At 34.0% G+C, this 14,460-nt stretch overlaps 2 protein-coding genes across 4 annotated transcripts; both read right to left on the bottom strand.

Moving 5' to 3' along the window:
- Nucleotides 1–332: 332 nt before the first annotated feature.
- On the bottom strand, nt 333–7,464 carry P5CS1 (delta1-pyrroline-5-carboxylate synthase 1). Of its 2 annotated transcripts, XM_007009137.3 has the most exons (20): nt 7,228–7,464; nt 6,342–6,413; nt 6,132–6,235; nt 5,838–5,940; nt 5,511–5,672; nt 4,762–5,039; nt 4,185–4,335; nt 3,873–4,037; nt 3,599–3,676; nt 3,278–3,367; nt 2,920–3,006; nt 2,736–2,822; nt 2,542–2,638; nt 2,313–2,416; nt 2,081–2,156; nt 1,781–1,931; nt 1,579–1,647; nt 1,279–1,345; nt 1,121–1,191; nt 333–816 (listed from the first exon to the last, which is right to left on the bottom strand). In XM_007009137.3, the coding sequence occupies exons 1-20, from the start codon at nt 7,285–7,287 to the stop codon at nt 735–737; spliced, it is 2,154 nt and encodes a 717-aa protein (XP_007009199.3). In that variant the 5' UTR covers nt 7,288–7,464; the 3' UTR covers nt 333–734. The 2 variants fall into 2 exon arrangements, with proteins under 2 accessions (XP_007009199.3, XP_088666770.1); XM_088810644.1 differs by having other exon boundaries at nt 3,873–4,335.
- Nucleotides 7,465–9,814: 2,350 nt separating this feature from the next.
- Nucleotides 9,815–13,468, bottom strand: LOC18586019 (Integral membrane Yip1 family protein). Of its 2 annotated transcripts, XM_088802783.1 has the most exons (7): nt 13,269–13,468; nt 13,108–13,144; nt 12,943–13,032; nt 11,922–12,087; nt 10,477–10,750; nt 10,209–10,382; nt 9,815–10,101 (listed from the first exon to the last, which is right to left on the bottom strand). In XM_088802783.1, the coding sequence occupies exons 1-7, from the start codon at nt 13,323–13,325 to the stop codon at nt 10,033–10,035; spliced, it is 867 nt and encodes a 288-aa protein (XP_088658909.1). In that variant the 5' UTR covers nt 13,326–13,468; the 3' UTR covers nt 9,815–10,032. The 2 variants fall into 2 exon arrangements, with proteins under 2 accessions (XP_088658909.1, XP_017984055.1); XM_018128566.2 differs by having other exon boundaries at nt 9,958–10,382; nt 13,269–13,466.
- Between the last annotated feature and the right edge of the window lie 992 nt (nt 13,469–14,460).

Raw genomic sequence — 14,460 nt, 5'->3', positions numbered from 1 at the left:
CCATGTTGTCAAAAGCCTCCAGTCAACATTTCAAATTGATACAAAGTTGGGATCCACTAGATAAGTTTTGGCCTTTTGGATGTGAATGGATACAAAGGGGGAACATCAAACTCTCACAAATTTTGCTACCATTGCCCAAAAATGGAATTCCCCCTATACACAATTTGCTTTCTTGTCATCAAGGAAAATGACTACAAGGAATTTCAGTTCTGGGAATTCTAGAACTAAGTTGACCTTTTGGGACAAATTCTAGAAAATGCATACATAATCATCCACATTGGAAATTTTGAAAATTCTGAACTATAAATTATGTATTTGTAAAACTCTGATACTAATGAGAAAGACATCTTTTCAATTTCCCAAATATATAGTACAATAAAACAATTGGTTGGAATTGGTGGGAATTCTAGTACTAGAGCAGAATCCCTGAATTCACAAATTATATCAGAATACGACCAAACTTTTTTTTACTCCACTTTGGGGACTACACAACCAAACTACTCTCAGTTTCTCTTTATCACCCTCAAAAGAAATAACTTAATTGCTGTTTATTTCTAAAGAACATAAGAATAGACCATAACTAGAATTTCATAACAGTACAAAGGGTAGAATAACACCCTGACCAAAGACTCCTATCAACACCAATCCTTCCCCCTAAAAACTAAAAGGACAATAAGACAGAAATGACAAAGAGGAAACCCATCAGCAGCTTCAGGCATTTTGCCTTTGCATTTTCAAGAATCAACAGGTACGTCTTTGTGAACATAAGTGACCCCTTTATCACCGTCCACCACCTGTCCGCTTCCTTTGAGAATCCTGTATTTGTGAATAGGGGGAATTATAATAATGTGAAATAACCTTAAAATATAAACAACTTCAATTCTTAGCATGTCAAATATTAATTTCATTGGTCAAAAGACGACCATGTAATTTATATGGCAGAAGTTCTTCAGAATATTTGTTCAAAATTTTTTTGTAATCTTGCAATAATATCATCAACATTAAGATCAACAGAATTTATGCTACCAAAAAGGATGCACTATATGTAACAGATATGCATAACTGCATGTATATGGAATGTGAAATATGTAGTAGATAAATGATCTTAATAGATCCATACCATCTTGTTGTTAACAACCCTTCAACTCCAACAGGACCCCGAGCATGAATCCTACTTGTACTTATCCCAACCTATTCAGTCATTAAAGAAAATCAGACACTAGACCAATGTACTTGAACATATTAAATACATGCTGACCAGTAACTGAAATATGATACCTCAGCGCCTAGCCCGAATCGAGCCCCATCACAAAATCTTGTGCTTGCATTGTGGAAAACAGCAGCACTGCCCATTTAAATACAGGACACATTACATGATGTTCCACAAGTAAAGAAGGCAATGTTTTCACACCAAGTTCAAAGTAATTTTTTGCATGCAAAATCAAAGTATTACCCATTGCATTTTCTTATTTTAGATGTAACAAGTACAATGAGAGAACAGCAAGTCATCAAGCAATAAAGTAACAGAAGAAGCATACAAGCTTGTACCTTTCAGAAACTAGATAATTGAAGTCTTACCTGTCAACTTGATGCAGGAAGATTTCTGCAATTTCCTGGTCCTCTGTGATGATACAATCTGTGTGTGCACTGCAGAAAAATGAAAAAAAGGTAATCCGTGTCCATCCACACATGCAAAGTGCAAACATAGGCATATATCCACACAAAATAATGCACACAAAGAGACATCAACAAGCTTCTCTGCCAAAAGTGAGTAACATGCCTTCCATGATGATGGATATGATCGATGGCTGCACCCACATCATCGACTATTTCAACAGTGCAGGCCATTGAATTGTATTCATGATGAAATGAACGTGCCTGTGGGATACTCAACAAGTTGCTTGCCCTTGGCCCACCATATAAAATAACACCTGCAGAAGATGCATTATTGTTGGTTATCCATTAGGTATTCAAAATGTTGTGTTACAATCTATTCACTTTCTAATAAAACAATTAACCATGTACCAAACATGGATATTCTAAGTATCATACTTTGTAAGTGAAACCGTTTCCAATGTACCTTCTATATGAAGATCATTAATTAGGTCATTAAGTGCACCAGTCTGCACTAAATCCTTGTGTACAAGAAGAGTTTCCTGCCAAAAGGAAAAGAGAAGCATTAAAGAACTATGCAATGTGATAAACACAATCTGAATATATTCAAACAAAATATATAAAGTCAACGAATAACATTGAAAATGTTACTAAAATTTATCTGGAAGAAATTAATTGACAAATGAATGATGAATTACCATTGCATTACAAGCAGCAGGATAATCTATTTTTGCATCCAAAACAATCTTCTTTGCCATATCCATGTCAGCAGACTTATCAACATATACATGGCAAATTCCATCTGAAACAAACAGCATAGTTCACTACATAAGAATCAGGCAACATTATCTTTTCCTTCTAAAAATAAAATTACCACATCAGGCCAAGCATATGATGAATGGGTAAGACAATAGTAACCCATCTAACCTGCATGACCAAGAACTGGAATTTTGGTTGAACTCTTGATTTGAGAAACAAGTTTGTTGCTGCCTCTTGGGATCACAAGATCAATCACATCATCAAGCTGAAGCATAAATGTTAATGCTGAGTTACAAATCAAAGTGTACAATACTGTTGTAAAGTATATGTTCTAATGATTGGTCACTTTAAGAACTACTAACCTTCAAAACATTAGGAATCTCCTCTCTTGTAGTCACAAGTCCAATAACTTTGCCACCAACAGTGTCTGGAATGGCTTCAGTTATTACCTGTGAATTCAAAGAAGATGATAAAATTTCAGAAAACAAATCTAGACAATAAAGCACATTTCAGTATAATCCAGAAAACTCGTTTTAGAATCCAAACCTTATGCAAAATAGCATTTGATCGCTTGGCCTCCTTTCCCCCTTTCAAGAGAAGCCCATTTCCACTTCGGATAGCTAACGAGGCTATCTATTCATACCATACATAAAGCCACAGGAATATTCAGAAAATGAAGCATATAAATTGACTAGGCAAACAAGAAAATAGCTCTTCACTCCGCATCATAGCATGCAGTTAGCTTTTTGCTTTTCCTTCCTTGGCCAAGCCAAATAAAAGGTTAACATACAAAGCGGTCAGAACAAACAGTCTACTTTAGGAATAAAATAATCTATTTAATCATTCACCTTATCTACACCATAGAAAAATAGTGGAAGGACTTTCGAATTGTAGTCCAATTTACCTGTACAAGTGCATCAGGTCGAGATTCAAAAACAATCAAAAGAACACCCAAAGGACTTGATGTTTTCTCCAAAATGAGTCCATCTGCAAGCTGAATGCAAAAACAATCATTAGATTGCAAAAAGTTCTTCCAATTCTGTTAATAAGAGCTTTGGCCAAAGCCAAACATGCTTTTGGTCTCTAATAAAATCCCCCCACCCCCAAAAAGAAGGGGACCTTTCTGGCTTGCTTCTATAAAGGTTTAGAAATTGAACAACTACTTTTCAAACAGAATGAGCCTTCAGTTAGTCCACACCTTGGTGTATGACTGCCTCTTTATTACCTGGGTTTTCTTCAAAACACGGCCAATTGCGTCTTCCATGTTAGCAAGCACACGAATAGACTTTGCAAGGCTTGAAATCTGTCAAGTACACAGAGTAAATTCAACAGCGCAAAAGAAAACTCATAACTACAAATTAATCTAGGAAGGTGCAAGGTCCAACAGATTTTGGTGCACAAAGGTTGCATCTGCTTTTGGTATTCGGAAAGATGCTCAAAGCTGAGAGGTAATAAACAGCAACAGTAGTGCAATTCCAGTAGCATGTTTAGCATTTTACCTTCCCAGGCTTCAGAGCTAGCCGGGATATCAAGGATTTCTCATATCCAGCCTGTTGTGCAGCAGCAACATCAGCTTCATTCTCAATAGTGATCACCTTTTCATTTGCTTCAAGAGCATCAGCTATGTCTAGTAAAATCTTTTTCCGTTCTTGTGAAGACAATGCCTGAAGAACAATTGCTGTTAAGTTATTTATGCCACTAGTCAAGAAGGTACAACTGACTGTCAACATGTGAAGTTGGCGGTTGGAACCAAATGTCATAACAAAATAAGCACATAAAATATTTGGAGCCACAAAGCAATGCAGTATTACCTGAAGTCTTCTGGAACTTTCTCTTGCTGCAACTGCCATTTCACGGGCCCCAACTTCTTTAATTGGTTCCCACAAATGTGCATTTTGATGAAAGAGTGTACCAATCCGTTTTCCTTGGAGGACTTTTAGTATGTTCTCAGCTGCATACCCACTTTATAAAAAACAAAAGAGACATTACTGACAATTAGACAGACGGCAAATGGCTGACACCAGCATGGCAGCATCACATATGAATGCAGCAAGTTTTTTTTTAATAGCAAAATCTACAGGCTCCAGACAAATACGTTTTCATTCTTGTTCCTTGAGTTGCAATTTATAGAACAACGTATAAGGGTTCTTAGAAGGAGTAAAAAGCTGGAATGAGGCAGGAAGGGCTAAATTGCTGGAATTTTCCTACCCCTTGATGAACTTTCCAGCAGGAAACTGGCCAGTAGGTTCATTCCATTTTAAATGATTGTAATCCTAGCAACAACAGCATTCTATCATTTTAGTTGACCCTATTTATTAAATTTAACATGTTTCAAGATACAGTCAAACATTGCAGAGTGCTAAAGCTGGAACAAAACATGAAACATACCTGGTAATAACAACAGGAATGCCAGCATTAGCTGCATTGACAGCAGCTTTTACTTTTGCAGTCATACCCCCTCTACCCACCCTCGACTTGTCTCCAAAGGTAATCTCACCCTGATGCTTTTCCTTAACATATGTGTGGATTAGCTTTGATTTCGGATCACTTGGAGGGCCACTGTAAAGACCCTCCACATCACTCAACAAAACAAGAAGATCAGCTTTTAGTTCCAATGCCAGTAGAGCTGCTAAACTGTCATTATCCCAAAATATACCAGAAGAATCCTGCAAAAGTGCTCAAATCATGAACAACTTTAAGATGAGTAAAAGCCTTTGAAAAGGTCTCTTCTTTTTTTTTTTTTAATACCTACATAAAAGTTAAATCTCACAATATCTGATTTAAAAATGCATTAGAGCCTTCAGAAATAAGCTTCTATTTAAGATCCATTAAAATGTATTGGTACAGCCTCCTAAGATTAAGCTTCTACTTATGATGAAGAACAGCACTTTTCATTCTAACATTAGATAAGAGTACCTTAGCCAGAAAGGGATAGCATGGATCCAGGTATTGAAATAAAGAGACATGAAAACACATAGAATGTATTCGTACAGCCTCCTAAGATTAAGCTTCTACTTTTGGTGAAGATTTTCATTCTAGCATTAGATAAGATTACCGTAGGCAGAAAGGGATAGCATTGATCCAGGCTGATATAAAGAGACATCAACTCACAAAGAAAAAAATTATCAGTGCGATACCTCATATGGAGCTTTCCTGGTACTGACTGCATCATTTTCATTAAATATTGGAATAACTCTCAGCGATAATAAAGACTTCACTGTTTCACTTAGTTGCTGCCTAAAATCTCCATCTCTAAAGTCGCTATCTGTTACAAGAAGTTGAGCTGATGAAACATCCAGCTGCAGCCAAAAAACAAGAAGGTATTTCAAACAAGCTCCATGTATGGTGATATAAAATCTTGGAAATAGTGATGAAAATTTCTAATGAAGAAAGAATGAACTCAGGTAATGAACTTTAAAAAGAATCAGTCTGCTGCAACCATGAAATAGAGAATGTGTAACCACCTCACTAAACAATGTATCATACAGGGCCATAAGACTATTTTGTCCAACAGCTGCACATGCCTTTCCATCAAGTTCTACTTGTGGTTTCTGAAGATCAGCAAAGCTGCAAAACATGAGACAAGAATGAATAAGAATTATATCAAGGAAAGAATTATTAAAGAAAACTGTCCAAATATTAATAGTTTCCCCTTTTTTCTTTTTTGATGCATGGCAGCACCATCCATTCTTTAGCCTCACAACAAACTTGAGGCATAAACATCAGTCTACAGAGCTGAAAAAGAAAACACAAAATACCTGCTGTTAACTAATCTCCTGTATCTAAGCCTTTGGCGACCAAGCCCGACAGCACCTGATGACACCAAAATAACCTCATATCCTTGAGAGTTCAATTCTTTAATCTGCAAATCATTTGAAACTTTAACCGTGTTACTAAAAGGAAAATAAAGCGATAAGCGCAAACTCCCAGAGCTCCAATCGTAACAATGTATAAAACAAACAACAAACCTGCTCACATAGTGCTCCTAATCTTCCAAGTGCTAATCGTCCATCAGTTCGAGTAACAACAGCAGTCCCAACCTTCAATATTAGTCAGTTTACCAAATCATCAAAACTCCAACTTTTTAAAATATTTAGTTGTCCCTCCATCAAAACATGTGCTAAGATGTTTATTACATAACTACTATATCCAGAAGAGTATTCTTGATTTAGATCAATCGATATTAAAATATTAAGGGCCCACTTTTGTGGCAGAAAATGACCACAATTTCCTATCTGAAAAGTGAAAACCAACTTTACAAACAAAAATAGACATCACTTTCAACAATGCACTTTAAAGGTAATTTCCATTGATTAATCTGCCCCACAATTCCAAAAAAAAAAAGATCTTGACTCTTAAAAAAATTATCTTTTTAATAAAAAATGCTCTGCCATATACATTTTCAACCTGTTTTCAGTTTTTCCAATCTTCATAAACTAATTTCCATGACAATGCCAAAGACCCAAATTTTCCTTACACCCAAATAAAAATGGCATGATTTATGTGATTTTAAGATCACTTAGCTTAGTTTAACAAAACCATTGGCATAGTTTATTTGATTTTAACATCCTTCAAAAAAAAAACTATTTTTACCCAATTTTCAGTTTTTCCCACGATAATTTACATTTCCATTTGCAATGAAATAGACACAACTTCTATTTTTAGAATTTAATATCCTTATACCCCAAATACAAACAATGCACTTAGCTTGGCTTAAGTATACCGTCTAGCCTTGTGATCCCGTTCACTTCCCAAAAAAGAATAACAAAATTTAGGAAGAAAGCAATCAATTTGTTTCATTAAACTTATCAAAAGTCTAAAAACAACATTTTGAAGGAAAAAAAAGAAACGAACCTTGATGACCAGACGCTTAACGTCTTTAACAAAACCTCGAGAAGGATCCATATCTCCCATATTTCCGAAACTCGGAAAGAGCAGGTGTCGCTGTTCCAACTCAGTAACTCAGTGTTTCTTCTCCCTCTCTCTCTCTCTCTCTCTCTCTCTATATCGCCACGGATTTAGATGTTTGATAAGGGCTTAGGCCAACCCCGCTATCGTCTCAGGTTTATATTTTGAGGACGAGATTAGTAAAACGTGATGCTATTTAATATATATATATATATATGAGAGCAGGGAAATTCTAATATGTTACATTTCGTACCGTGATGAGATGACGTGGACCAATGTTAATGTGCAACGGTGGTGAGAGCGTGACGTGGAGGAAGGGGAATGGAGGATGGGAAGAATGGTGGGGTAGAGAAGGGTACCAAAAATGATTGGCGGGTACTGGGAATTTGTGGGTTAAAATAATCGGCGGCGGAAGGAGGCGTCAGGGAGCTGGACAAGTCGCGACAAATACGTTTCCCATAGTTTTAGATCCGTGTAATTCGAGTTGTCATATGCCACTTGGATTCTCTTTGACTAGTAACTCTCTTTTTTTTTTTTAATCCTAATAAAAAAAAGCTTAATTTTTTTAAAATGATTTTAGACTTTTTTAACTAAAAAACTTTATCATAATATTATTTTTATTTTATTTTTTTGAATTTATATTTGACACACAATATGTAAATTCTATACATTATAAATTTTTTAATGAGTCATTTACAAATTAACAATTTAAATTAATTCATATATTACACATGCATGACTTAATTTTTGAGACAAGCATATCAACTGTACAGCATTCCTTTACAACATCAACATCGACAATGCACAAGTCTCAACTCGTCCACGTAATGACGAAGAGGCTCGAGATGGGGCACGAGCATTGTGCGTATCGAGCAACGAAATGCACACATCGGATAAAAATAAGAATTAAAAAATCTCAAAAATAAATATTTATAATTTTGAAAGATTTTTTAATATTTACCTTACACGTTTATAGATTAACACTATATAATTAAATAATAATATATAAATATTATATATTGACAATATATCAAACAAAAATTTTATTTTTTTTAAAATATCTTGTTATCTTAGATAAATTCGAGTATTTTGAGTTAGAGATTAGAGACAAGTTAAGGGGCACTTCAAATTTGTCAACCTAAATATTATAAGGGGACAATGGCTCCTATCATTTCTATTATGAACTCGACACTCAATTTTGCCTTTCTATTATGAATTGATTAAGTTTTAGGTTTTGCAAATGGATTAGTTGCGGGTTGAAAATCGGAATTTGCTTACAGCAAGACAGCTTCAATGCCTTAGTTCACCTTATAAATAAAGATTTATCTAATATTTAAAAAAAATCTATCAATTAATATACAGCTAGGGCCAACCAGATAAGATTAGATGCAAATCAAATAACCAATTCCAAAGTCAAAAACCTTATAATTAACTAGATATGTTAGGCTATGCGACAACCCACGAAGAACAATTTTGCCTTTACTTGACTTCTAAATTGATCAAACTACATGGAGTCCGGAGCGGCTCAATATCTTAAAAAACTTAAAATGTTTAAATATTTAAATGAGACTCTTTTAATTGAAATTAAAAAAATAACCATTAATTGAAAATTATTAAAAATATATTACATTGAAAATAAAAAAATAATTGAAAATTATTAATATTATAAAAATTAAAAAGTGATAAAAAATAAAAATATAATAGACATATAATTGAAAAAATATATCACTTTATTAATTATATTGACTTTTATATAATTGAAGAATTGAGATAAATAGTTGATAAGTAATAAGAGGTAGACAGTGGAAGAAAATAGATATTTAATACACTGAATTTAATAAATATTTTATTAATTATTTTAATTTTTATATATTTTTAATATAATTAATTATATTATACAAAATTATGAGATCTATAAAAATGTGAGGCCTAATACCAGGGCTTTGGTGGCTTTATGCTAAAACCGGCCCTGCGTGGAGTCCAGCTGTTCTATTAGGTAAGGGTTTTTATTAAACTAATGAAAAAGGAATATATGCCTCCTTGACTCCTTCAACAAATCAAACATAACTATAGAATATCAATGGTCATAACGGATTACGATGGGTCTAGTTTTTGAGACCAAAACCCAAGTTAGATTGACCAGACGGCAGCCCTGGAAACTGACCAATTCGAGCTTATGGGCTGACATTACTAAGAGCCGATGACAGAAACATCAAGCTGATTTGGACTCTTTTCACAAGTCAGATATCCCCTCGGGAGGACCTTGCTCATGGGGGAACATACTTAAATCGGATGAAACATGATCTGGTTACTGCTAAAAACCCTCAGACCAAAGAAAAGAAACCCTTCCCCCTCCCTTTCTTCCCTCTTTTGGCCAAATGAGATAGTCTACCTAGTCACTGCATGCCGATGATCGTCCCTGTTTCAGAGAGGGAGAGGACCTAACTTTCGACACAGAAATTTGCCTTCTGATGTTTGGGACCTAATACAGATTTGACATAAAGACCATGACAACTATATTTACACAACCATGTGCATATGAGAAAACTTCCATGACTTTAAAATATTACATTGACAATTCTCTGGTTGCTCTGATGATGCTGGTCTCTTAAAAGTTGTAGGCCAACAACACCCAGTGAATTAGATGGACTGACTCCAAAACCAAATTAGTGAGGTTGCTGCACCTCATGAAAACATGGCTCCTAGAACTCTCTTCCATTACATGTTTCAAATTAATCACTAAACTACAACTCACCATGTAAGCAATCCCGAAACACACAGAAGCTTTTCTTCAAGAGGTATTTTGCTCTGACTAATCTCCTTTTCCATATTTCCCAGAAACAGAGTAAACACAGCAAAGTTTGGATTTTAGGTGCTCAGATAGATCACATAGGATGACTTAGTGAGGTTTATGGAAAGAACCAGACCTTGATGAAGATTGCAAGTGCCATTTGCAACAAGAATGCAGCAACCACCATCATTGTAAGATCGTTCCCCACAATATAAGATTTTAAATTCAAGGCAACAAAGCAAGCTGAGACTGTACCAGCAATGAGTATAATGATCCATCGGAGAATCTCAACTGGAATAAGCAGCAGAAACTGCAAATATGCCATATAGTACAGCTCAGATGATTATAAAAGAAATAATGAATAACTAATAAATTTGAGCTTCTTAATGTAGAGAAAAGCTTACTGCAGTTAGAATGAAAATGGAGAGCGAATAACCCCACATGCACCAAAATCTTATAAGGCTAGCGTTTGAACCCAGATACTGAAGCAAGAAGTAAAATGCCATTGGTACCACAATTGCATAACCATAGATTCCACAAGCTGCTACATTTACATAGCCGACATCAAAGTTCCAAGAAGCAGTGCTATCAGTGTGCTTTTGCATAAGGTACGTGGCACAGTTTCCAAAGGAAGAAAGCATAAAGACCAAGGTAGTTGTGATCCAGATAAGCCCATACCTATGATATGGCAAAAATCAAGACCAATAAACTAAATAAACAGATAACTATGAAAACTTAATATGACACATTATATCACCACTATCTACTTGTAGTTGTTACATTGTCAAGATTTCTACATAATCAGAATTCAGATGTATATTTCACCAATTGCTAGTAGCAAGGAATTCAATTTTCTCATGGAGAACAAAAGAAGGACCATGTCTCCTGTTACCTTTAGAAAGCCATCTGACGAGGATTTACTGCTTTTATCCTAGAATTATACATTAAACAATATATTGATTGACTTACCAGAAAAGATCCTTTGATCGAAGGCAGACTATCCATGATCCACCTTTCAAACAATTCATTGAAGAGTCTCTTGTATGAGACAAACAAAAAGGCACAAATACAAACTAACTACAAATCCTAGTGTATTTAATTTCAACATTTACTTCCATAAGACCATCAAGATCAAGCAATTCTAACTGTCTCTTGCCTTCCTATTTTCTTTCTCGATAAATGGCTTGTCTCCATCAATGCCATTTGCAAAGATGACCATAAATACAATGGGTAGGACTAAGATGAGAATTATAGACAATGATGTAATAAACAAGCAACCAATGTGTGCTTATATGTTCTTATTACTGCTGCCCTTTCTCCCCTTAGATAACAACCACATGCACTATCTCATATAAAATTGGAATCATGTCTAGTATGCTTCCTTAATGCTTCTCACAAAGTTTCCCTCTTATAACAATTCATGTCAATATAAAGAACCAAAGAACTAAACTTTCTAACTTAGTATGTTTTTAATAAGATTAGCAACTTATGGTTCAGACTTCCAAAAAGCTTGTTTCTTGCAAATGGAAGAATGCTTAGGTCATTGGATGCTTTGATTGCTTTTTAGAAGTATATGGAGGTTAGACCTCATAAAAGCATATAATCTCAAAGTCAATATAAATTGCAATGAGAAATAGAAAAAACTTTCCATACACTTAGAGATTTTACGCTTTTACGAGGTCTGACCTTCACAAGAACATAAACTTTTCTCTTACAAAGGATAAATTTCCATTCCAAAACTTGAATGATGAGGCTTTGACAAAAGCAGCTTTTACACCCATACATAAGGATGTCTCAATTTTTTGATACAATGGAGGCAAAAGCAAGAATAATGGGAAAGCAGACTCACAGATCAGGGTTAGCATCAATCTTGCTGAAAAAATCCCCACTGGCAGGATAAAAGGAACTCATCAATCTGTTTATGACAACATCTGTATCCACATTAAAATACTGTGTGTATGACGAGATACTAAACACTCCCTTCCAGTTGTTTGGTGATTGTTGTTCAAATCCTTCTGCATAGGATAGACAATGAGATCATTAAACATTAAGGTTCCTTCAGTAACACTAAATAAAGGCATTACAATATTACCATCAGTGAATTACATCTAACTGCAATGCCAATAACGCAGCCAGAATGTCTTAGGTGTTTTAGAATATGAATGCAAAACCAATAGTCTACATTCCTTAGATACAAGAGAGACACACACAACCAAATAAAAACAAAGGAAGAGAATACTCAAGGAAAGTTCAAAATATAAACAGAACCACCAAAAAGATATATGAATCAGGTGAATGTTTATTTCAGAAGACACAGTGCTCCTCGATTTCATTAAAAGTTATCAGATCAAGATATATAATAATCCTTTGAACAATATTCACCATACACTCCATCCTACAAGAAGAAAATTTGTGACTATGAAAATAACAGATAACCATTTGGAATGTAAAGTAAAACTTAACAATAAATTGTGATGTATTATATTCATCCAGACCTAAAGTACATAAAAAATGTCAACTTTCCTCACTAAATTTCCCTAACCTACCAGATGTAAGTTCCAATAAGAAGAATCACTCACTTCAATGACCAAATCTTTGACATCGTAACTCTAGATGCAATGATTTTTGAAAGCTTATCTCTTCATCAGTTATCATCAATTTAGGAAGAACAAGGTTTCCTTACTAAGCCACTCTTTCAAGTCATTAATCATTGCAAAAAATATAGCATATGTTTAATTTAATCACCTAAATATCATAAATAATCACTTTCTAGTCACAAAATTTCACAGTACAAAAATAAAAGACCGATAAATTTAACTAAGTTTTCCCTATATAGCAAGGAAGTAAATTAAAAAAAAAAAAGAATATACCAGTTGGAGCTTCAAGAGTTTGATAACCTCGGCCGCTACCTCCTCCGCCACCATTATTTGGAGGGAAAATTTGCATATTCGCTTCAGGAACTGCACAAATTTCAAATATAAATAAATAGAAACAAATTTGCTATAAACAACCAAAATTGAAAAAAGAAATAGTACCTTCATACGAAGCTTTATTTTCTTCACTAACAACAGCCTGAGAATCAAATGAAATTTGAAATCGATTTACATAAAACTGTCGAATCTCGAAAATTTAATTCAATAGAAATGAAATAAAATGCTACTAAACTAACTGAAAAAAACAGAATATTAAAGCTTACGGGGACTGAGCCGAGTAAATGACTGGTAGCAAGATTTGAATACGATGATTCGTCCATTGAAGAATAAGAGATCGAGCTCAGAAATGAAGAGAAAGAGTGCAATTTTGGGAGATTTTTTTTCTTTTTTCTTCTCCCTGAAGTGGAAATTAGTTAAAGAAGAAAACGATGCGTTTTTCCGTAATTTGGAAGCAACGGAGACGACGAGGGAGGGAAATACTTGACTTACCGGTACATTACTCGGAGGGCTCTCTCTCTCGGCACGCGCCTTTCGGGGACCGTTGAGTTTCACGCGTTGATTGCTTTTTGATTTTCCAGCTTGGTTCACGTGATTTTGGGCTAGCAATGGGCCTACTTTGTTCCTTTTTTTTGTTTAATAAAAGTTTGATGGGCCTTTTGTGAATAAAACGTTCATGGCCCAGCAAACTGCTTTTTTATATGAAAAGCTTTTAGATAAATGGTTTGAAAAGTACATAGACTACACAAAAAAATTTAATTAAGTATTTATTTTTATATTATAATTAATTAAATTTTTATATCTTATTTTGAATTAAATAAATTTTTATACTTAATGATTGACTAACTATCATTCATCAAAATGTTACTTATTATTTTTATTGTCACGTAATACTAATGCAACGTTTGACATAAATTGTAAAAAAAGTCATATGGTCATGTAATTATATTACGCTGTTATCATCTATTATGATATATTAATATGTTATATTAATACTATATAACATAAAATGATAAATGATGTTTTAATCAATAATAATTAATTAAACTTAATTAAGAGTATATTTGATTTAAAATAAAAATATAAGATATTGATTTAACACAATAAAAATATAAATTTTATTTTTAAGTATTATATATTCTTTTTATTTATATAATATTAGACAAACTCCATCTACTTTTCTTATAATTTTAACATTTTTCACATTATATCTTGCAATTTTTTTTTTCAATTAATACCCCGTCAATGTCCATTTTTTTCAATTAACGCCACATAAATATCATTTTAACAGACAATGTATAAGTCTACCTTAGACTATAAGTGAGAATAATTTCTTTGCAAGTAATTCCTTAAAACCATAAATGGTGTTATTTTGGTTTAATTGATTAGATTCCATACAACATACTAGAGTTGCCTTTTGGGTCTAGAGACTTACCAGATGTATAACATTCAATATAC

This window comes from Theobroma cacao, chromosome 10, assembly GCF_053813885.1.
Source record: "Theobroma cacao isolate CCN51 chromosome 10, ASM5381388v1, whole genome shotgun sequence".
Lineage (NCBI taxonomy): Eukaryota > Viridiplantae > Streptophyta > Magnoliopsida > Malvales > Malvaceae > Theobroma > Theobroma cacao.
The sequence above is the reverse complement of the archived record's forward strand: the minus strand, read 5'-3'. Positions and strand labels throughout refer to the sequence as shown.

Coding starts and splice junctions, on each gene's coding strand:
- P5CS1 (XM_088810644.1), bottom strand. CDS start 7,287: ATGGGAGATATGGATCCTTCTCGAGGTTTTGTTAAAGACGTTAAGCGT. Junction 2,639..2,735: donor AGATTCCTAATGTTTTGAAG/GTTAGTAGTTCT, acceptor TTTATGCTTCAG/CTTGATGATGTGATTGATCT. Junction 1,648..1,780: donor CATATCCATCATCATGGAAG/GCATGTTACTCA, acceptor ATTTTTCTGCAG/TGCACACACAGATTGTATCA.
- LOC18586019 (XM_088802783.1), bottom strand. CDS start 13,325: ATGGACGAATCATCGTATTCAAATCTTGCTACCAGTCATTTACTCGGC. Junction 10,751..11,921: donor ATTGATGCTAACCCTGATCT/GTGAGTCTGCTT, acceptor GCCATATCATAG/GTATGGGCTTATCTGGATCA. Junction 10,102..10,208: donor CACTTGCAATCTTCATCAAG/GTCTGGTTCTTT, acceptor AATATGGAAAAG/GAGATTAGTCAGAGCAAAAT.